This window comes from Melanostigma gelatinosum, assembly GCF_949748355.1.
Source record: "Melanostigma gelatinosum genome assembly, chromosome: 11".
Lineage (NCBI taxonomy): Eukaryota > Metazoa > Chordata > Actinopteri > Perciformes > Zoarcidae > Melanostigma > Melanostigma gelatinosum.
In genome coordinates, this window is record NC_136644.1 from 5,896,261 (window position 1) to 5,918,862 (window position 22,602).

Genomic DNA, 22,602 nt, shown 5'->3' on the forward strand with positions numbered 1-22,602 from the left:
CAGTAGAAATTACTTTTGACCACACACACACACACACACACACACACACAGCAGCTAACCAGCTAATAATAACTCGTATAGGCACTTGTGCAGAGGAGAGAAATCCCAGCCAGAAACCAGTAAGGTGCACTCAGAAGAGTGCAGATTTCTGCCAGGTGGGTCTGCAAACAACCACTGCTGTAGTGCGTGGTTGAATGAATACAACCAACAATTGTCTATTAGCCGTGAACAGACGCAGAGCTGCACACTCACTCGAGGATGTACGCATGTGAGCGATCGCATGATTCTCCTGGCGGAGATAATGACAAAAATACACAAACAGCAGTGTGGTCACAGCTGGCACATGCAGCAACAACAACACAGCTCATTGATCGACAAATGCCATATTGAATTAGAAAAATCAATGCAACGGGGAATTGATTTTGGCCGTGTGATCAACCATGAAGGTCGAGAGAAAGATACAGATGCAGGCAAGGAGAGCAGACAAATAGCCTGCAGGAGAGGAGAGGAGCATAATAACAGTCTGAACAGGGACGAGACAAGGGCCACATTCATGCACAGACACCGGCCCAGTCAAAAGAGCCATTAACAAGTCAATGAGACCAATCACATTTGCAAAAGGCCTCGGTCAAGAGGCAAATCTGAAATGACATCCTTTGTGGTGATAATGTGAACCCTGCCCATCTCTAGATTGCTTGTGAGAGCTTACACTTTTGTATCAATCAACGGTCAGACGGCTGATACTGTAATGGATGACGATGGTGATCAATCTCGCTGATCATAGCACTTGACTCCATCAATGCAGCCCAGATGAAATCAAATCAAACCAGCTGTTACTGCCAAGCCGTGTAGCCCAATGTCAACAAACCATTCTCACTTTACCTCACAGCTTAACTTTAAAACCTAGATCATATTAGCCTCCTTCAAACCGGTGGTGCCTTTGTTTACGGCGCTGGTTGACGGTGGTACTACTTGGCCATAGCTGTGAGTCAATTTCCAGGCTAGCGACCTGCAGAGAACACTGACTGTCACAGCAATTCTCCACCAGGCGCTTGCCGACGGCTTTGCAGCGTTTTAACACTACCACAATGCATTGCAAAATAGCAAAAAAAAAAAAAAAAAAGGAACGCTGCAAATGGTATTTTAAATTGATTGAAATCCACGACACGTTTGGTGCAAAACAAGCGAAAGCTGAGAAAAAAGGACGTTGTTAGATTAAAGACCAGCGCGTTAGTCATGACAGTACAAAAGAAAGGCTTTTGCGCCACAGAGTGCTTTGCAGCTGTGTCATTGTGGTCAGACCTCACTGTATAAAGGTGTGCGTCATGCATGACTACAGCAGAGTGGTACTGAAGTGGGAGTTTTTCCTCACACACACACACGCACACACACGCACACACACACACACACACACACACACACACAGATTTTCTGAGTTTAGCTGTTGCTCTCTGTATGACAGCAGGCTCCCTCTAATGTCGTTGTGCACTTGGGAGAACCTGCAGAGGACTGTGACATAAAGGAGGGTCGTGGAGTCTTTCACTGCAATCCATTTAAATTGGTGTTTCTAAAGCATGTTTTTTTGTGTGAGTGTGTGTGTGTGTGTGTGTGTGCTACATCAAAGGTTACTGTTTAGCATGGGCACTGACACGTCTCCATGCTTGGTGTGGCCGGGTTTATATTGCTTAAGTTCCACCTCAGTATGTGTGTGTGTGTGTTGCCCTGCATGGGTGTGTATGAGTCCTGCAATTTAGAGTGTTCATGTTTAGTCCCTCCTTAACTGATATCACCATGCACAATTATTGTATTGTGTACATTCTATGCCTGAACGCATCCTCTCCGAGCTCGCACTGTCTAAAGGAACAGACAGTGGCATTGTTTCCTCTTGTGACCCCCCCCCCCCAACAAGAACCCGTGTCATCCCCTCCATGTTTCGAACGTTGTATCCGTGCTTTGCATTCAAAACCCTCGAGCGTGATCTGTCTGATTTACAAAATACTTGCGAATACGCTTTTCACGATCTCCATCTGGACTTGGCGACGTTGAGCCGGCCTTGGGCAATTCAAATAATAAGGGTTAAAAAAAAAAAAGGTGCCCCCCATGATCTCTTCACAACACCCCCAACAGCAGCTCCGTCCATATTTTCCCTTTTGCAAAAAAAAAAAAGTTATCAGAGTACTTGGTCCACCACCACTGCTGCCTAATCTGACTGCGCTGATAGCTGGTGTGGTTTATGTTCATGTCTCTGTGTACTGGAAATGTCTACCCATTAACCCATCAGCTTTCCAGCAGCATCATTCGAGTAACGACGGCCTGTTCTCCAAACAGCCCCCGTGTACCCACTCATGTAATCGGTAACTCTCTAACCTGTGTGCTCTCCAACAAATGTTTTCCTGGATTTGTTCATAAGTGTGACATTGAGCCTGAATGAGGCGGCGACGCATTCAGGGCAATCGAAGCGACACTGACGATGAATGCTGCCCAGACTTGGTCCCCTAAAACTACTGACCACGTTCACTTTATATGACTAATGCTTTCCTCCTCCGGATTTGGTTAGTATCCCTCTCCAGATCATCCGGCTCCCCTGAGTGCCACTGTGAGAGGAAATTGTCTAGAAATAGCCATCCCCCACAACCCATCAATTACCTTCAAGTACAGGAGACGATTTTGCTCTGTTCTACCACTGAATGGTCAGTGCATTATTTTATTACAAGAAAGTGCAAGATAACACAGACTGCAGCATCCACTAATCACGCACTGGATTACATGAGGTGGCCATGGAGGATAAACAGCGACAGACTGGGTGCTACTACAGGCACATAGCCACTGCTTAATGTGATGCTGGATGACTGACATTAGTCTTCCTGCTGCATGCATTATATTATCTTTTAATGTCATACTTTCCCAGCAGCGCCGTCATGATCACTGATCAGTCGCTGAGCTGCTGTGTAATCACCTGCTCTGATTGCACACATCTGCCGTTTGCGTTAGAAATGGCGGCGAAATTCACAAACTACATCTCAAAAATGAGATTAATTTGAATGGTTTGCTTGTTTTCATAACAACCTCACGCCTCCTGGGGAAATGAGACAAACGAATCAAATAAAAAAAAAAAACACTCCATTTGCTGACAGGACACATCACATTACAGGTCGATTGTACAAACGGAGCATCATCTACAGAGGTTTCAAAATGCCTCAGTCTCTCATTCAGTAACACGTCAGTGTTAATCATACTCTCACAGATTGAGCCTGCGGTAAATCATTCCTTCGCGTTCATTTTAAACAACATCTTGACTGAGCTGATGAAATGCGCCGACCTTTTGTACAGAGAAGCAGCACGTTTGCACCCGACTACCTCCAGAATCACAGATATTTTGCTGACTATAGCCATGCGCATGTTAGTAATGCCAAATGCTTATGAAATATTTGACCTCACTGTTTATTCATAGCCACTCAGCTTACCTAATGACAGTGGTGTAATTAGGGTCGAACGATTTTGAAAAAAAAATATCAAATTGCGATTATTATGACTGATATGGCGAATGCGATATGATTTCTTATTACAATTTTTACATGATTATTCTTATTCTCATTGAAAATTGTTATGGTGTGATTTTAGCGATGAGCTGTACCAAACAAAAAAGGTCACAAATCACAATTGTATCAGTCATAACAATCCTGATTAGATATTTTTTACAAATGGCTGTATGCCTGCCTCATTATTTGAACATAATTTGATTGAGGTTATAAATCCAACATGCAGCAGTCTGAAAACAAGAGTACGATTCAGTCATTGTAAAAATCTGCAGGGCTGCACAGATCCAGTTACAAAAACTGCAGCCTACATGAACAAAAGAGGTAGAAAGCAGAGCTGTGGAGGAGCTGCAGTCGTAGTGAGCTTGAACCACAGCAGCCAGGTCATCAAGCTGCTCCATGTTTCCATGTGTCAGCAAAGGAAATGGAGTGCAGTGCACACAGGCCGGGCCAGCACCAGAACAGTCAACCAGCAAGCCAACCAGTTAGACAAGCAGATCCAGGACAGATGATACTGAAGGCTTTAGAGCGACAACATTTTGTCTAAAAAACATTTAGTAAAGCTTTACCACCTTTTGTGTGGCTGGTGTGCTGTTATTTTATTGACCCTTTGTTAAGTCCCGCCCCCCGCTGCCACTCAGTCATGCTGTCAGAGCTACGTTACCATGGAGCCCACACTGTCACTAACTGCACTCAATGACTAAACATGATCTAATTTTTAGAAAAAGGAGAAGGAGACTTCAGAGAGAAGCAGACAGAAAGGTCGACAAAATGAGCCTGACGAAGATAGCCGGATGTGAAACTGATTCAGCAGCTCAAACAGGTTTGAAAGATAAAGATAGAAGCTAAAGCTACAGATCACAGAGTAAAAGTGAACCACAACATCACCTGGTGATCGAAACAGAAGACAATGGAATTAAGGAACAACACTGTTCCTCTTTATTCACTGTAATAATCATTAAAAAGCAAAAGCAGCATGTGTGAACATTCAGTCAACCTTCAGCAGCTAGCGTAGCACAGAAGTGCTAACGCGAGTTAATGATGTGCTAACGTGCTCTGCGAACAGGTTTTTACATAGAAATATAATGCTTTAGAAATGCATATCTCCTCCCCACCTCTCAGAGTAACGAGTATCATTACTACACAACGTTTAACCACGAAGAGCTAGAGTCAACAAAGCCAGCCTGAACATGAAGACAATCTGGTTGGAGCTGGCCGATGCTATGCTATGATTGGCCAGACTGCGTTCCAGGGCGGGACTTACCGTAGTAAAGGATCAATTGGCGAAGGCCATGAATTCGGTGAATATAGGAAAAAATTTCCCAACTGTCCAAATCAGGCGCATGGTATTTTAGAGCAGAAGCACGTAAAAATGACAAAACTTCTCAGGTTCCAGCTTCTCAGATGCGAATATATAACAAGACATCATTTAACATCAACTTGGTCTCTGGGACATTTTATAACCCAATACTGAAAATTATTGTTAGTTGTAGACATATATTTTCTCCCCTAAACTTCAACCAAGTGACCTTGTTCCCAGACTTTACCACAGTCAAACAGCCACTAGAGAAAACACCATTAACCTCATAAACTAAGAAGGTTTACATTTATATTTTGAGGAAACGTATCTCTTGTGAGAGGCACTGGAACAGAGGGAACATCTGAGGTCTTATCAGGAGCAAAACGAAGCCTACTGAGTTACAACATGAGACTGAATTTTTTAACAAAAAAGATGCATACAAACATGTAACAACAGTGATAATGACTGTCTACACAACTGCTGCTACAAATGGTAGTTTATCAAAAAGTCATAATGCTCCTTTTTGATTATTCATCAAAAAGGGTTTTTCTCACTGGGTTAAGCCACTAGGGGAGTGAAAGTTAGATCTCATTGTAAGCTTGTTAAAGAGACATAGCCTCACCCTTATTTGCACAACTTATCAAAAGGCAAATCTTGTTTTGAGCGTGAGGGAAATCAGTGAGTCCATCCTTGCTACGACCCGCACACGTTGCTCCTGTACGTCCCTCTTCAACAACCAAACACGGTGGCAGATGATAGTAAACCTGGACGGCAGCAAGCGGACAAGCTGTACGGCACAGAGATGATATTCCTCCTCCTGTTGGTGCTGGAGGCTACACACACACACACAACTTCAAATCCACGCACACAAGTGTACAAACGACTCAGAAACTGTTGATCCTGACGACGCTATCCAGAGCCTATTAGCTTACCGCTCCTCTCACTCATGTGGCAGCAGCAGCAGTGAGTGCACAGGAAAAGGTTAGCTGGGATAAGCTGTGGTGTGATCGCCTGTCGTAGACATAGAATGCAATCTTGTGTGTGTGTGTGTGTGATCGTGGTATCAGTTAAATAAGTTTCGAGGCTGCGGCACATGAAAACAAGGTCACCAGGATGTGAGAATCAGATACCGGTTTCCTTGACGATGAAACGTGTGAGGTGCTTTTTAGCATTTGGTGAGTGGATTTTAAACCTGAGAATCATCCCACTGCATCTCACACACACGGATATGATGTATACCCATCCTAAAAAATAAAAAAAGAGGAAAAGATAAGTGTCTGAGGGAGCTCTTCCATTTTGTTTAGTCAGCAGTATCCTGAATCTTTTATTATCACACCTCAAAACTACGTCAGTCATGCCTACTTTTTATTCCACTTGGGAGGTAACAATGATGTGTGTCTGGCCCAGATCTAAACAGTCATAACGCAGTGGTTTCTCTCAGCACTTTAGAGACCTGCAGGTTTTTCGGTCTTGCAAGCCAGACATTTAAAAAGGGATTTATAAAGTAACAGCAGCTGGATCGAGGGTCAAAACAACCGAAATATCACTTTCAGCAAAGACGACAAACTAATTGGGGAAGTGGGGGCCCAGCGTCTGTGCATGGTGTTTTTCCCAAGGACAGTGTCATGTTGATTGAAACACAGGTGGATACAACACGGTAGCACCCTCTGTCACCCATCCACTGTTCTTACAAAAGAAGAAGAAAAAAAAGCTGACAGTGACTCCTACAGCCATTTGTCCCGGGGTTTCATTGTGAAAGAGCCTTTAAATCCCAGTGACTGGGGTTTCATTTGGACATGACAGCTCATTATCCCCGCCTGTTGTTGCTCGAGGATGCCTGGACGACAGGCCTACATGCTCTGCAGTCGACTCATGGCTCGGCTGGATCATCACATCTGTGGCCGAAATGACACATCAATCTTTGCGGCACCAAGTGTCCTTGCATTCCAACAACAATACGATTGTGTAACGTGCACATTCGACACGAGGACACCAAATAGACAATAAGTACGGTTTACAGGCTAATGAATTGGCCGCGTCTCCGATGGCATGCCGTACAGTGGAATTTTTCCCTGAGATAAATGGAGCAGAAGGATGAAGCTGCTGTTGATGGGGCTTCAACAACCAGCACCGATACCGCTTTGCTGTGTGGGCCTGTGTATTTTTTACGTTGATTTGATACACATTAATGAGCCACTTGGCCCGTGAATAGGCTGTAACATTGATATTACATTTAAAATAAATAAACACCTAAAATAAACAAATACAACAGTGAATGCCTACCTGGGCTGCTTTTCCATTATCACAGCGGTGCGTTTTGTCGTCGCTCCCACATCAGTCCGTCGTAAATGTCAAACGTGTGTTATCAGCTAATTAAAACCTTTAAGAGACCACCGAGGACAAATACAGAGAGATTGTCCAACGCAGTGCCATCGTCCTGCAGCCGCTCAACCGGGAGGCAGCACCGCGTCGCACAGCTGGTCGCGAGCCTCGGCGCGCGGAGAGGCTCGCGTGTGTGAGTTGAATTAGAGGAGAAGAATATTTCTGGAGCGATTCTTAAAAATGACCATGACAGCCGTGCGGTGTAGCCTGCGGTTCGACGGGGATTTCATGTAAACGGCAGCATCAGTCATGACGGGTTAATCACACCGAGTGGCATCCTGTGCCTTCAGCTGAGCACGAGGCGGGGGCGCACCAATCAGGTGACAGAATGAGATATGATTGGCATGCCACGAACCAATGGCCTGTTCGGACGGGGAGATCCCTTTGGAAGGACAACAAAGACAGCCAATCAGTGCAGATCTTTATTTGGCAGGAAGGCGGGACCTGCAGGTGTCATACAGCGGTGTCGGATTATCTGTGCATGGTATAAATAAACGATTAATTATGTGAGATTAACGGTTATATATATAACAGTTTTAATATATCTCTGGCTCAGCACACGATTATACCATAGAAACTAACTGTCGTGTCACAACTACAAGCGCCTGTATATGTAATTGCTATTTTCAGTGTTATGTCTTGAAATTTTTTTTTTATTTTGCTAGATTTCAACAACAGCCACAATTAGAAGTAGTCTACCTGTTCTGTTTAAATTGACCTTGACCTAAGAGCGTCAACAGGTAGGCTAGCCTATCACAGCACAGTGGTGGAGGAAGTCTACTGCCTCCAATCCTTTACTCAAGAAAATGTAGCTATACACTGTACAAACACATTGAAAATGTTACTAAAGTAAAACTATATTATCAGTGCTATTATCAGTGAAATCTTCTTAACAACAAAAACGAACATTCGTTAATGATAACTAAACTGTCATACATAACCTGAAGGGAACATTTTGCTGGGGATGTCCCAAACCTAAAATTGGGAAGTCCTGGGACATTCGTGATAATGCTTCTCTTCAGCTCTTCACTTGAAGTACAATTTTGAATGCAGGACTTTTACTCTGCAGCATTAATAGTTTTACAACACTGTAGTTTTACTTTAGGAACACGTTTGACCATTGCCAATACCCACAATCCCTAAACAGCTTCAGCAAGACATTGCTGAAGGACAATTAGCCCTACTATATCTTCACTTTTCTAGCGGCAGCATAGATAGCATTTCTCTGATCCATTGTTTAAAAGAGGGCGGTTTATCTGATTTTCACGGAAGAAGAATGAGTCTTTGAGACATCAATGTAGCACAAGCTATTTGTCTGAAATACAGAAACCGTTATGTCTGGTGAAGAAATCCCATAGATGGCAATGTGTGAGGTGGACACTTTGTTTTCCTGCACATCATTATTCATGAAAATGCTTCGAAAAGTTGTTCCAGGAATGCCACAACCAAAACATATGGCCTACATTAGCTGTGGTACGGTGGCATCTTGAACATTCTGGGCTTATATTGGGTTACATTTTTGCAAGTCTTTTGAGTAGTAGGCGTTGTACTACCTTAAATTGAATAAGGCACTGTCTTATACTGAAGGAAGAAGTATGGATGCATTCAAGGCTGAGTTTCCAGAAAGCATCTTTTCATCCACTTCAGATCTCTAGACCGATGCTTTTTACCACAGGTAAGTCTTGAGGGATGTTCTCTGCCTTTGTATTGAGGCCCCATCTAACAAAAGTGAACATATTATGAAATACATTTAATGCCATCTGTCAACTGGTCAAATATATTTTGCTTTATTGCCATCAAGTGGATTAAATGGATACTGCAGCTCCCCAGGCTCTTGGACCATTGCGAGGAACAAATGCTTTATATCATTCAGATACTTATAAATTGACAATTTAAGAATTTAAATGATCACAATACTTTCATCCGAAATATATCATATCAAAAGACAAAATGATCAAAACTCCCAGGATTGGCTGTACTGTATTATAAGAAGGGCAGGAATAGTTCAGTCACTATACACGACATAAATAATCTCCAGAAATATGAAGGCATAAAAACAGTTCAATAAATGTTACAGCTCTGACCCTTGTCCCATACCTCCGTGATTCTGACGAATCACAGCCTTGGAAACGTGCACGACGTTCTTTCTGAACAGGCGATGCTGTGTGGCGACAGATGCATTCAGGTGTTATGGCAAATATCGTAATCGCATTATAAAGTAATGGACCCGTACTATTTGGACAGTCGAATAACCGGTACATTGATATTTATGACCATGGTTCAGTTTACGCCGCGGAGACCCAAAAAGCCCTGCCATCAGTTGATGATACATTTGTGTATTCAATATGAATAATTTTGTATATGTTTGTTTAAATGGCACAGTTATATCTCAAGGCTTTGTGCCGCATCACATGATACATAAAATAAAAACAACAGCATCCTGATAATTTTGTTGCGCAATTCATTTCGTTGTTAGTCTGTAGTTGTTATCAGGCAAAACATCTGACGTTCCTTTTTATAGGCAGTGGTTCGGACCGGGACAAGAGCGCAGGGGTTTTTCGAGGTGTACCCGAACGCACCATACATGTGTGCTGTGAAGACTTGCTAGCTCAGTAGTATTACGCACTTTCACATCTGCAGGACATAAGATATATCACAGCAAGGTGACGTTGCAGTTTTTTCACATCAAACTTGACAGTATGTGTATGTATTTAGTTGTTATTAACTGAGAAATGTTTTGAATACGTCGTAACAGTGGCTAAAGTTAGATTTAGAGTTTTGCTTTGGTAGCTCACACGCTAGCCACATTAACGTTAGCTTTGTTTTGAGTTTGTCAATTAGCTTTAGCTATCTATACTTGTTTTTCTGACCATTCGTCCACTATACAATGCTGTTAACACCTTATTGATGATGCTATGTTAGATAATAAGACACGGTAGAGCGCAATGTTGCTTTAATGTTCGTTGATAGTAATTCGTGACTCGCGTTCAATTGTTAGCTGCTAGCTTGCTAACTAACTGGTTTGAATGAACAAGAAGGACGAGGAGCCCAGTATCGCATCGGTCGGCCATTGTTTTCAGTCTGCGTAATTGTAATGGCTAACGAGACACAACGTTTACATTTTAATTTGTTTTTTCCCCAAATAATTGATTCTTTCAGTTTGATGTGAGTTACGACCTGCTAACGTTAGCCAAACGACCGTCCTGCTAACTTTGCAAAATTACGAGATAGCATATTGGGTTTCAGTTCATTTTAGCATTGAGCTAACGTTAGTATTAACATTTTTCTGTGTTAAATCTATTTAACACCGGGAATTTCGCGAGAAACGTATTTATTGGAGGCTACCACACAATTGCGGACGTGAGTAATAACTATAATGAAGCATTACTAGATATTTATGATCATATTTATTACTAATAAATGTATAATTTGAATTGTTAGGGACCACCCAGGTTTTTTCCTCCAATAAGCTTGCATATTAAGGAGGACTTTACCACAGTCATTTTGTTTTGGAAAAGCTGTGAGTCACTGATTTACGCGTTGTTCCTACAGATGGCCGAAACTGACGTTGAGAATGACCTTTTGGACTATGAGGAGGAAGAGGAGCCCCAGGGAGTCCCTGAGAGTGGGACCACAGCAAACAAGAAGGAAGTGAAGGGCTCCTATGTTTCCATCCACAGCTCGGGCTTCAGAGACTTTCTCCTCAAACCAGAGCTGCTGCGGGCCATTGTCGACTGTGGTTTTGAGCATCCCTCAGAAGGTGAACAGCAGTTTTGGGTCGTTTAATGTTAAAAAAAAAAAACCGATGTAAATAATCCTTATTTTAAAGCAACAGCTGTATAATACAATGAGACCTCTTCATAAACTACATTTTTTTTTTTTAAATATCTTCTGTGTTTTTGGAAATATATCTCATCTTTAATTGCCATTTGTTTCATTTTCAGTCCAACATGAGTGTATTCCACAAGCTATCCTGGGCATGGACATCCTGTGTCAGGCCAAGTCTGGTATGGGAAAGACGGCAGTGTTTGTACTGGCCACCTTGCAACAGATAGAGCCTGTGGATGGTCAGGTGAGTTGCTCATCATTGGTTTTTGCTTGCCTTATGCTCAAGAGTCATAATGCCTCTCCTATAGTTTTGTACTAGGTGGTGTTTTCAGCACTGTTTTGTAAACCGTGCGTCCTCTCGATTACATTTTGTTTCCAGTCAGATGTTTGTTGTTGTCTAGATGGCTATACAAAAGCACAACATGCACTACATAAGGACTTAACAGTTAATACGACTAATGTCCTCATTTCCCCGCATGCCAGGTGTCTGTCCTCGTAATGTGCCACACGCGAGAGTTGGCCTTCCAGATCAGCAAAGAGTACGAGCGCTTCTCCAAGTACATGCCCACTGTCAAGGTGTCAGTGTTCTTCGGTGGCCTGGCCATCAAGAAGGACGAGGAAGTCCTGAAGAAGAACTGCCCTCACATTGTCGTAGGAACTCCGGGACGCACCCTGGCCCTCATCCGCAACAAGACCCTCAACGTGAAGAACATCAAACACTTTGTGCTTGATGAGTGCGATAGGATGCTGGAGCAGCTGGGTGAGTAAGAGGTGGATGTTAAAGAAAGACGTAGCTTTGGTGGAGGACTATGGTCGGTATGTAAGACGGTGGCGGCTACCAGTTGACTCGGGTATTGTTCTTTAAATTCATATCTTGCGTATAGTTGTGTAATGTCCTCTAATATCTCATATGCTCACATCTTTTTAGTCTTTCTCACTAGCTGTCAGTGTGCATTTAATGTTAAAATGGGTTGTGGGGGGGGATATCATTTCACTCTGACCTAATAGGGAATGAAGTAATTTGGTTTATTTAGACTTGAATAGACTTGAACAATAGACTTGAACATTTCTGGTATTTTACAAAGAAGGCTCAAAGTGCAATTAATGTAATTTTGAGAGTATTATTCCTTTCTCTTTCCGACAGACATGAGGCACGACGTCCAGGAGATCTTCAGGGTGACACCCCACGAGAAACAGGTTATGATGTTCAGTGCCACGCTAAGCAAAGACATCCGCCCTGTCTGTCGCAAGTTCATGCAGGATGTGAGTTATCCTTGAGATTTACTGATGTTTCAAATAAATTTACCGTATTTAGTTTTTTAGCAAAACAATGAACAGTGCTGCAAGCCTGAGATTGTCTTTTCAAATGCCATTTTAAGCTATCTTTGTTGATAAACTGATGTATCAATTACTGTAGAGTAAGAGAAGTTATACATCCCTGGAAAGTAAAAGAGCAACAATTACCCTTCCCTCTTTGCCACGACTGAAGTGCCAGTAAACTCCAGCAACGCTGCGCAGTCTGAAATGTATCTGACGATGAAGTCTCCCTGGAGAGTTAACGGTTAAAATGGGTGTCGACACGTATTCACTGATGTTTTAACAGACACTTAACGGTTAAATGATTAATAGATTAAATTGCTTTTAGTAACCAGTTAAGGTTCTGTTATTCCCGTTATGTGTAATCAACGAATGAGATGGTTCGGGTAGTTCAGTGTTTGTTGCCACGCCCCTCTTTGCTTTGCCCACTTGTGGCTGTCGGTGTCATAAGTGGCCATATCTGAGGGGCAGAGTGATCCTCCATGGGCAGATTTGGCTCGGTCAGGACAGTTTGTCCTCCTGGCTCTGCTGCAGTCCAGGAGAACAGGTTCAGTGAGCCACCATGCGCAGTTCATCTGCTGGAACTTGTTGCAAGTTCAGAAAACTGTATGAAGTGCGTGTGCGACTAACGTTTGGCTCCGCTCTCTTGCTGTGTAGCCCATGGAAGTGTTCGTGGATGATGAGACCAAGCTGACACTCCACGGCTTACAGCAGTATTACTGCAAGCTGAAGGACAGCGAGAAGAACCGGAAGCTTTTCGACCTGCTCGATGTCCTAGAGTTCAACCAGGTATAGCCGGCAGTTATCTGAATCAGTGATGTTTTGGTATTTTATATCTTTATCATCTGAAATTTACATTTGCACCCTTGTCCTCCTACTCATAATTTTGAAGTTAAGTGCTTCTTCTCATCTAAAGGGATATTTATGTTGATTTCGGTCATCTCATTGATGTCTTTGCCATTCCCAGCAAAAATATGCAAGACTTTTCTTTTGGTTCCTTCTTAGGTGGTGATCTTTGTGAAGTCGGTGCATCGCTGTGTGGCTCTGTCCCAGCTGCTGGTGGAGCAGAACTTCCCTGCCATCGCCATCCACAGAGGCATGGCGCAGGAGGAGCGGTAAGTGCCCTTTTAATTCAACAGTAGCTTTCTTGATTTCAATGTCTTGAATTTGAACACGTCACATCACTGTCATTTGTTTTTCATCAAGTAACCGGTGAGAAATTTACAACCATGTGTATGCGCTTAGTCTCACTTTGGAATATTGTCTTATTCATTCCTGATGTTGCTCATCCGTCCCGTCCCCCCCAGGTTATCCCGGTACCAGCAGTTCAAAGACTTCCAGCGGCGAATCCTGGTTGCGACCAACCTGTTTGGCCGAGGCATGGACATCGAGCGTGTCAACATCGTCTTCAACTACGACATGCCAGAGGATTCTGACACATACCTCCACAGAGTCAGTCCAGCTATTTTATGTTTTTGTTTTTAACAATCACACACAGCAGAGCCCGTTTTGAGCCCGATCTTCTTTCTGTTCCTCAGGTGGCCCGTGCTGGCAGGTTTGGTACCAAAGGCCTGGCCGTCACCTTCGTGTCCGACGAGACCGACGCCAAGACCCTGAACGACGTCCAAGACCGCTTTGAGGTCAACGTAGCAGAGCTACCAGAGGAGATTGATATCTCTTCCTACAGTAAGTTCTGGTGTTGATCACAAGCAGTAACTAACCACACTGCTGGAGGCTAAAACTGTGTGTGAAAGTGCATCACATAACCTTCCTTTTTCTCTTTGCAGTTGAACAGTCCAGATGAGTCTGAAGCAACTTTGCTGTGAAGATCGTGCGTGACCCTTGGTGTTGCTGTATTTTGGTGGAGGAAAGAAACCCCCTCAACATTTATTTTAAAGCCCCCCCCCCTCTCTCATGTTGGCACGTTCATAAAGATAAAAAACAAAAAGCCTTTTAATTTCTTTTATTTTTATCATGTCTTTGCAGGGTGCTTGTATCGGTTTCCTCGTTTAAACATTGATATATTGTTTTGGTTGCAGAATTAAATTTTTTATACCTTATTTAATGGTGATCTTTTTTTGAACATTGATGTGATTTCAGACGTTACACATACAGTATTCTCTAAAATACAAACGTTGTAGTTCACTATTCTCACCAGAGTCAGTTTTAACTATTTTGTACAAGTTCAGTTAAAGTAAAAAAAACCTAGCAGGAAACATGGATGGACCAACAAAAACATGGGAAACCGACACTGCAGCGTCTTAATCCAAGTGTATGATTGTGACAAATACAAACTTGGATCAAAATAAATTTACAGAAAATACTGTGATCTAAAATCAATTCTCTAGTACAGGTTAGTGTAAGACATTCCTCTGAGCTGCATTTAATGCACAATCAAGAAATCAATTGGCGTTGGTCCAGTCCTTGCTGAACACTTCATGATCGTGTTCCTCAATAACAGTTTGAGTAACAGCGGAACATGTTGTCCATTGCTGCGTTCGTATCAATGGCAGCGTGTCAGCTTTTTAAGGAGTCCACATTTTCTTTCCACATAAAGCCACAAAATATGATTTTGCTTGTCGAGTAGTCAGTGCATTGTGGGATATGGAGTCATTCACCATCAGTGTGTGAGAGGCTATTGTTGCAGGTGAAGTGATTGTGCACTGCCGTCATAGTTACCGTCCTTAAGTTTCAGTGCTGAACAAAGTGCTTTGTTGCTCTTGTAGTGTTTCTCCTCAGGCTGATCTGAGAGTCTCAAAAAAAGCCTCATGGCTCTAATTTAGGGCCCATGTCTGTTTTAACAGGAAAGTGTACAATCCACTCCGGTCACACAATATCACAATTAAGAGGTTGCCGTTATGATTGAGAATAAAACTTAGGAGTCCTGTGCTCTTCACTCATTGGGAGCCAGATGCGAAAAATGTCCCCTGGTCTTAAAGTGTCTTCATTCATCAAGAAAGTTGACATCACATTAAAATAACACAAAAAGTCCTCAGTACTAGTCTGTGAACTGGTGCGTGTCTCCGTACATCCACTGCTGTGGGGGGAGGGCCACTTCGTTGAGGTGGCCGCAGTCGTCGCTGCATTTACACGACTGGATGAACATGGCCGACCTCCGGAAGCGCTCGCCGTCCGGGCAGACGAAGGTCACGGGTGCGGTGCGCGTGCGGCGTGGCGAGCAGCACCGTCCGTCCGCGCACACGCCGCAGTAGTTGGGCCGGTAGAGGCGGACGCTCGCGCAGTCTCCGTAGGACAGGCGGACGGGCTCTGCGGCTTTCTGGGTCGGGGAGCACTTCTTCCATTTCTGTGGTGGGATGATAAAAGCAAAGAGATGCGCGTCATAGTCTGAATGCTAAGAAGAAGTGTTGATCCTTACTGGCTTCAGTAGCAAAAGCCACCAAAACAAGTCATATGAAGATTTTCACAAAAACAAAATCTAATAAACTGACTTTTATCTGCCCTGCCCTGTCCTTTTACATAATAGCTGATTTAAGCAGCTTTGCACTCAAACTCATTAGTTTCACATTAAGGAGGGCCAGACTTCAATTAGTTATGCCAAAACAGGGATTGCGAGAGGGATTATTTTTAGATTTAAGAGATTCATTTTCAGATTAAACCAGTTGTTTAATGTGCAAGTGGCCTTTTCCGCTAAACATACTGACGCCTATGATCGCTCTTGGCACCAGAGCTCAGTAGAGCCGAGAAAAGAGCTCCTAGTGAGTGTCCAACATGGAGGATTAATATAGACACACCACGTCCCTGGACTCAGAGTACACAGACGGGGCCCAGCTATGGACAGTTGCTTGGCAGGAATGGCAGGGGTGGGGGGGGCTATATTTAAAAAGGCGCCTGCTTGCCACCAAAACGCCGCTGAGTAAATCAGCACTGCCCGGTTCCCACTGCATGCAGAGCTTCCCCGAAAGTACCACTAAAGTAATCTCCCTTCTTAAACTCGGGATAAACATGGCTTTGGCACTAAGAGGAGATTTACTTAACGCCAGAAGGTCAAACTTTCTCATTCTTTGCGTCACAGTTTGTGACGTTTTCAGCCGCTGCTCTTTAGAAGATGGAAACCAGGGAGCAGAGCGATAATGAGCGGGTATCATTTTTTTGCCCCCTGCGTAGTCCGACGTGTCGATAAGAGGAGAAATAATTCCCCATGGATGCGTGTTATCACAAGGCGTTTAGGTTTCACTGTGCGAGAGATAAGTTGTCGTGATAAGATATTATCTTGGCAGCAATGAGTGAATGCTCGACCTATGCTCTCCGTCTGTCTCCGCTTTGGTTCAAGTCGAGTTCAGCCTGCCTCACCTTGGCGGGCGCCGTTAGGCCGCGGCACGGCCGCACGGTGCAGATCCTCGTCTCCCTCGCCAGCTTGCACTGAGGGTTCTTGTTGGTGATGCGAGAGGAAACGCCCATCCCACAGCTGCTGGAGCACTGGGACCAGTCGGTGGTCTGGACCGGACACTTCATCTCCTTCAGATGGTTCCACACTGAGGAGACGCAAAGGAGGGTGGAAAAGAAAAATCATCAATGAGGCCAGTGGTTCTCAACCTCGAGGGGGGGGTCACAAGATGAATCGGAGGGATCCGAGGTTAAGCAGCAAAAAACACCTTTTCTGCCGCACAAAACATGACTTATTCTTTCAGATTTGTCTCTTTTTAGCCACGTTAGCATCGTGGCTCAATGGATGGCAATGTTGGTCCACTACACTGGTGTAGTGTAGTATTGAATGGATGTGCTATGAACTTTGGTATCCGATTGGCTACTGGTGACTTAGTGATCCCTTTGATTTTACATTCGTCCAACTCTTTAGTTTATGTCATAGCGTGCTGCAGGAATGAGTTCTAAACCCCTGAAAATGAGTCAGCAATTTTGCACTTCCAGTGAGGTTTTGAATGGGGCTTTAGTTCGATGCCTGAAATAAGCTCTCTGTTTAACACACGCTCAAGAGAACGTTTTGTTCGACGGTATAAAATACGTAAATACAGAACGTCCTCAGGCTAACGAGTCCACCTTCGCGGCTTTGTTGTGTATACTGGTGCTCATGCAACCGGCGTGTAGTTTGCTTGTAGCCCAACGGTATCTTTTTTTTACTTCTGACGATTACATGCCCGGTTCAGAAAAAAAAAAAAAAAAAGTGGGTTTTTTTGTGATGATTAGTTGGTCGAGGGAACCAGTGTGACACTAACTTTCAGGTTTGGCCTACAAAGACACGTCATCCCTGCAGCGCTCCATTAGCCTTTAGCATCAAAGCACCACAGTGCCCGAGTACAGCAGAGCAGAGCGCGAGCATGGACACAGACTCTTCTTTTTCTTCCTGTGAACGGTTGAATAGTTTAATTACTCTTCAGTTAGACATGCAGCCTATGACAAAGGGGTGGACAGAAGATTGTTTTAACACAAGCCAAAATGTTTGGGAACCACTGAATGTTAGCGTCATTATTTTAAGAATATCAATATTGTTTTGTTAAATTGCAATTTCCGTGATATTCAGCACCCAATTTGAAACTTTGAATGAAACTTTAAACGAACGAGACAAAAATGTGAGTGAAGCAGTGAAGATAAACACTTAATTAATATTCCACTCTCAGTCTCCATTTCTCTCACCAGGCAGGTGTTTGAAGCCACGTTCACTCTCCCAGCCGCTGGACTTGACCTCTGCGAGCTCGTTGGCCAGCTCATTTTCAGGCTGGTGCTGACGTCTGGGCAGGTGCAGCTGTGGTGGAGGCGCCTGTGGCGAGAGATAAGATAAGATAAGATAAGATGAGACAGCGCTGGGGAGTCCGTACATCGGTTATGCGTTGGTTTTTTTACAGCGTTATCACCATGGCGCCCTGATTATCAAGGGATTTATTCAGGGCAATCGAAGGAGAGACACTTTACTCCTCTCTACCTGCAGGAATCTGCAGGTTTATTGCTTAAATTCCAAATATTATGTAGTTCAAGATCCAAGATCAAGAAAAAGCAAACCTGATGCTTAGGTGGGAGCCGCCACGTGCCCTTGTGGCAGTCCACGTGGAAGCAGCACTGCCCGGGGATCCTGACCAGCCGTGGGTAGAGGCAGGCTGGAGAGGCCGGGGGCAGCTTGTTGGTGCAGAGGGGAGAGCAGCCGACGGCGCCGTCGATGCAGGTGCACTGGTGTTTGCAGCCGGCACGGAAGCTCTCGCCGTTCTGGTAGATCCTGCCGGTGTACTCGCATGTGCGTCCCTCTGATTTTGCTGGAAAGACACATTTGTACTAAAACCTTTAATGACTTGCAAATTGCAGAATGACCACACACACACACACACACACGCAAAGGGCAACAGGGGACTCCTCCATGGGTTGGGTATCCCAGAGATGCATCTCAGTTTCTACAGGACATCATTTTAAGTCCCCAATGACTTCCGGACTATGTTAAGAAGAATTCCCCATGTGCTCATATTTCAACAGCTGATGAGAAATGTTTCCCCTGACTTGACCGACTGAACACACACACACAATGATTTCACATAGCAACAGAGGACCACTGAGATCCAAAGGCCAGTGTAAATACGGACACAGGAAGTGTCAGACTCCTTGTTTCCAAAGTGTGAAAGAACCAGCTATTCATAGTTTGTGGGGCAACACCGGCATGGTGCAGATGGAGTGTATTTTTATCTTTGAAACCCCCTGTCGCTGCCATAAAACCTCTACAACTCATTGAAATACGCCCCCCCCCCCTGTCTTGTTCCCGGAAGTGCAAGGTTTCATGTTGCTTCATGTTGCTTCAGTTGCTGTGATGGCTTTGGCTTTATGGAAAGGGGCGGGGGGGGGGGGGCAATTAATTCAGTTCCTTGACATCTTTTGTACATTGTTGCACAGGCATCACAGCCTTTAAAGCGGAGCACATTCGCCACATTCACTTTAGATGCAAGATTCTTTTCTGAGTGATATTCCCACCCAACATCCATTTTTCCCTCCTCTCTCACCTCGACAGATGCCCCAGGCCACGGTCACATCATTGCCGTAATTACACTCCAGCCCTTTGTGGTGGTCGCAAGGCCTCACGGGGCTGCAGTCCTGGTTAAGCTGTGCAGCACACACCTTGCAGCACCCACATCCGTCCGGCACGGCGCTGACTCCCAGAGGGCAGACCAGGGACCAGGTGGGGCAGTCGCACACTGCCGGGCAGCTGGCAGTCACCTGGGGGGGGGAGAAAGAGAGGAGAGATCACAAAAAGGAACTCCATTGCATTGTTCAAACAACATCAGAGATCTACAATGCAACTTCAGGACAGAGCTTTTCTTGACAAAGAGAGGCCACCGTGCTACACACGTGCAATTTGTTTGATTTTCTGTATCATGGGCTTCCCAGGGTTTGTGATTGATTTTTTAAAATTGTGGTTTGAGTCATCGCTCAGCACTAGAACCAACTTGTTCCAGTTTGTGGGAATCAACATGTCACTGAGCTTTAAACAAAACAAAAAACATGAGTAGGCATGCTGATCACCAGGACGAGGAACCTCACAGGAACTGTATTATTGTATAAGCAGTAATAAGAGTGATAACCCCACCTAAACTCATGTCTGCAGAACGTTGCATTGCAGCCACTGTTCAGGCTGACAGACATAAAGACATAATCACAGTTAGTATGATGCTGAAGATGAAACACGTGTTAAAGCTTTTCTACCGACACGTTTGTTTACACCAGGGGATGTTTGTGCTGTTCACAACTCTGGAGATCAAAGTTGAATCACATTTATAGGACTATCCACAGCAGATTACACATTAAACGAACCTTTAAAAACACTTCCTGTAAGATCACTCACAGCTGCACGCGCGTCTTACCTGTGTGACGACTGCTGTTGTCAGTACAGTCAGGTAGATCAGAAATGCCATGATTAGCCGATGACGCGTTTAGGAAAAATACAAATAAAGATTAAAAAATATATATCTTCAAACTACAATCCGAAGGACTGCTGCGAGTCTTAAGTAGGTTCACACTTTTATGGACCGTAGTCCTTGTTTTTCTCCCGGGATGAGTGTCTAAAAGCTCATTTATACCCGCTGGTGAGCCTCAAAGAGACCCCGCCCCTCTCCATGCTTCCAGCCATTCAGCGCGCAGGCAGCAGCCCCGACATTCCAAACGGGCGTGGCTTCACCGCGAGGACAGCTCGCTGATTGGTGGGCGTGTGTTGGAATGAATGCAGCCATTCATAAAATTCGCAGGGCCGCTCTGTATTTATTTTATGGGTTAAAAATTTAAATGTAGCAGCCGCTTTCAAGTCACACTCAGGCACATTCCAGCTTTTGTGGCCACCACTCTCCTAACACCAAGTAAATATATTCAGCTGGGCCAGACAGCATTGGTAACATTAAAACCTCTTGGAAAAAAAAAAAAAAAGAAGGGGGGAGGAATTCCCTCTGTTTTTCCAGACCAATGTAGGTGCCAGAACAGAAAATTAAAGTGGAGTGTATTAAGCAAATAGTAGATAATAGCAGCTGTCAGAGCGTGCGAACACACCCATCGTAGTGTGAGAAAATGTGTTTCGATCGATTTTAAAAAGGTACATTTTGATTGTTTTGCTGTTCATATTGAATTCAGGTGCACCCGTCTGTCTCTGACTATTATTTCTGACCACATGATGCTGACACGGGAGCGATGAGGATGTTATCACTTGGAAAGAATGGTGGATTATTGTTTTAAGGACAGCTCATGTGAGGGTTGGCCTCCTCCTCCTCCTCCTCCACGCTGTCTTCCTTTTCAACCACAGGTTTTCAGCCACACCTGCCCTGACACAGAGAACTCCTTTGATGAGAGAAATGTGATAGGCAGAGGCTTGAAAGTTAGGTTCCTGCTATGAATGTCCGTGCATAGTTCTGGCTTAGAAACTAGAAAAGCCAAACATCTCACATGGTCTCTGGCATGGGCTGTGGTGTAGGTGCTGGGAAATCTCTGTGCTGGGGAATTAGTTAAACCTCACCCTCATACAGGAGGTAATGATCAGTTTCAGGCTTAAAATAGGGGATTGATTCATTTTTTTTTAACGTTTGGGTCAACCTGCGCATCACTGGCGGACCCAACCCAGATGGTTCTGTTTTCTTTTGTGTTTTTCATTTCTTTCCCGATTTAAATAATGTCTTTGTACTATTCTCTGTTCCATTATGAAAATAGGAGCTTAGCAATGTACGATTGTGTTTTTTGACAAACACATCTTTGAATGCAAATCATAAAATCAGATTTTTTAAATTCTAAATTCCCCCTCAGAGGTTTTCATGGACACACCTCTTCTTCTTTCATGTGACAAATGTCTGGTCCCTTTCCAAGCAATGCTCTCTCACCAAAGTCCTCATGCAGACGCTACAACATGAACTCTCAGGAGAGAGAGATGAATATCAGGTACAGACACGGTAAACATCCCCAGCTGGTCATCTTTCCTGTTCCTCCCCTCGACTAAATCTCTCTCCAGACTTTGGCAGGTTTGCAAAATGTACGATTCACTGAGCTGATTTTAGTCCTCACAAAAAAAAAAGAGCCTTTCAACCAGCGATGATTATTCCAAGATCGATGTCGTTCCTTAAGGTGGGAGTCTTCAGCCTGCTAACATACAGGCAAAAAAAGAATACAAAACCATTGCCGAGGTGTCAAAGTGGTGCAGGTAGTGCTTCTTCTTAGAGGAATAGTTCAACATTTTTGGAATGCTGATTTCTTGATGAGAGAAGATCCAGAGTTGTATCGAACTTCTCATTTAACTCTCATCAAGAAAGCGAATAAATGTAATAAAAAACAAGGTAACTTCTATACGTAACCAGACTGAACTCCTCGTTAATTACACAACAAACCCAGAAAAATGTGACTTACATTGTTATAAATCTCTCTAACTGACCTGTGTTCAGCCATTATTTCCTTTTGTTGAATCTACTTTCGCTTTAAAACGAATCAAACTGGTAGTCCTCTTTTACAACCAACATTCATCGTTGTTCTGCAGCTACCTGTCCGACTAGTGTTTCACTGAACAACACATTAGAGGTTGTGGACTGAAGTCATGAGTCAATTTAAAAAAGGAAAGCGCCTCAGGAAGCTGTCAGTCATCGCTCTGATGGTGTGACCAAGGAGACAAAGTCATGGCCCATCTATTTTAATCCTGCAGCGGTCATGGTATAGGGGGTGCTCTGAAAGGCCTGTGAGCGCTTCTGTTTTCAACTTCTTCTCTGATGCCAAACGAGAGGAAATCAGAGACGTAAAATCAACCTTGTGTGAAGCAGGCCAGTTGTT

General features: G+C 44.0%; 2 protein-coding genes across 2 annotated transcripts; one reads left to right on the top strand and one right to left on the bottom strand.

The window, feature by feature from the left end:
* Positions 1-9,768: 9,768 nt before the first annotated feature.
* On the top strand, positions 9,769-14,423 carry LOC306785206 (ATP-dependent RNA helicase DDX39A). The gene is made up of 10 exons (XM_079279468.1): positions 9,769-9,881; positions 10,771-10,978; positions 11,163-11,290; positions 11,530-11,806; positions 12,191-12,309; positions 13,021-13,152; positions 13,369-13,478; positions 13,671-13,815; positions 13,902-14,049; positions 14,151-14,423. Exons 2-10 carry the CDS (start codon positions 10,771-10,773, stop codon positions 14,165-14,167), a joined length of 1,284 nt encoding a protein of 427 aa, XP_079135594.1. The 5' UTR covers positions 9,769-9,881; the 3' UTR covers positions 14,168-14,423.
* Positions 14,424-14,569: 146 nt separating this feature from the next.
* LOC306785207 (CCN family member 1-like) lies at positions 14,570-20,339 on the bottom strand. Its single transcript, XM_079279469.1, has 6 exons — positions 20,175-20,339; positions 19,317-19,530; positions 18,337-18,584; positions 17,974-18,097; positions 16,675-16,856; positions 14,570-15,667 (listed from the first exon to the last, which is right to left on the bottom strand). The coding sequence occupies exons 1-6, from the start codon at positions 20,223-20,225 to the stop codon at positions 15,362-15,364; spliced, it is 1,125 nt and encodes a 374-aa protein (XP_079135595.1). The 5' UTR covers positions 20,226-20,339; the 3' UTR covers positions 14,570-15,361.
* Positions 20,340-22,602: the final 2,263 nt, after the last annotated feature.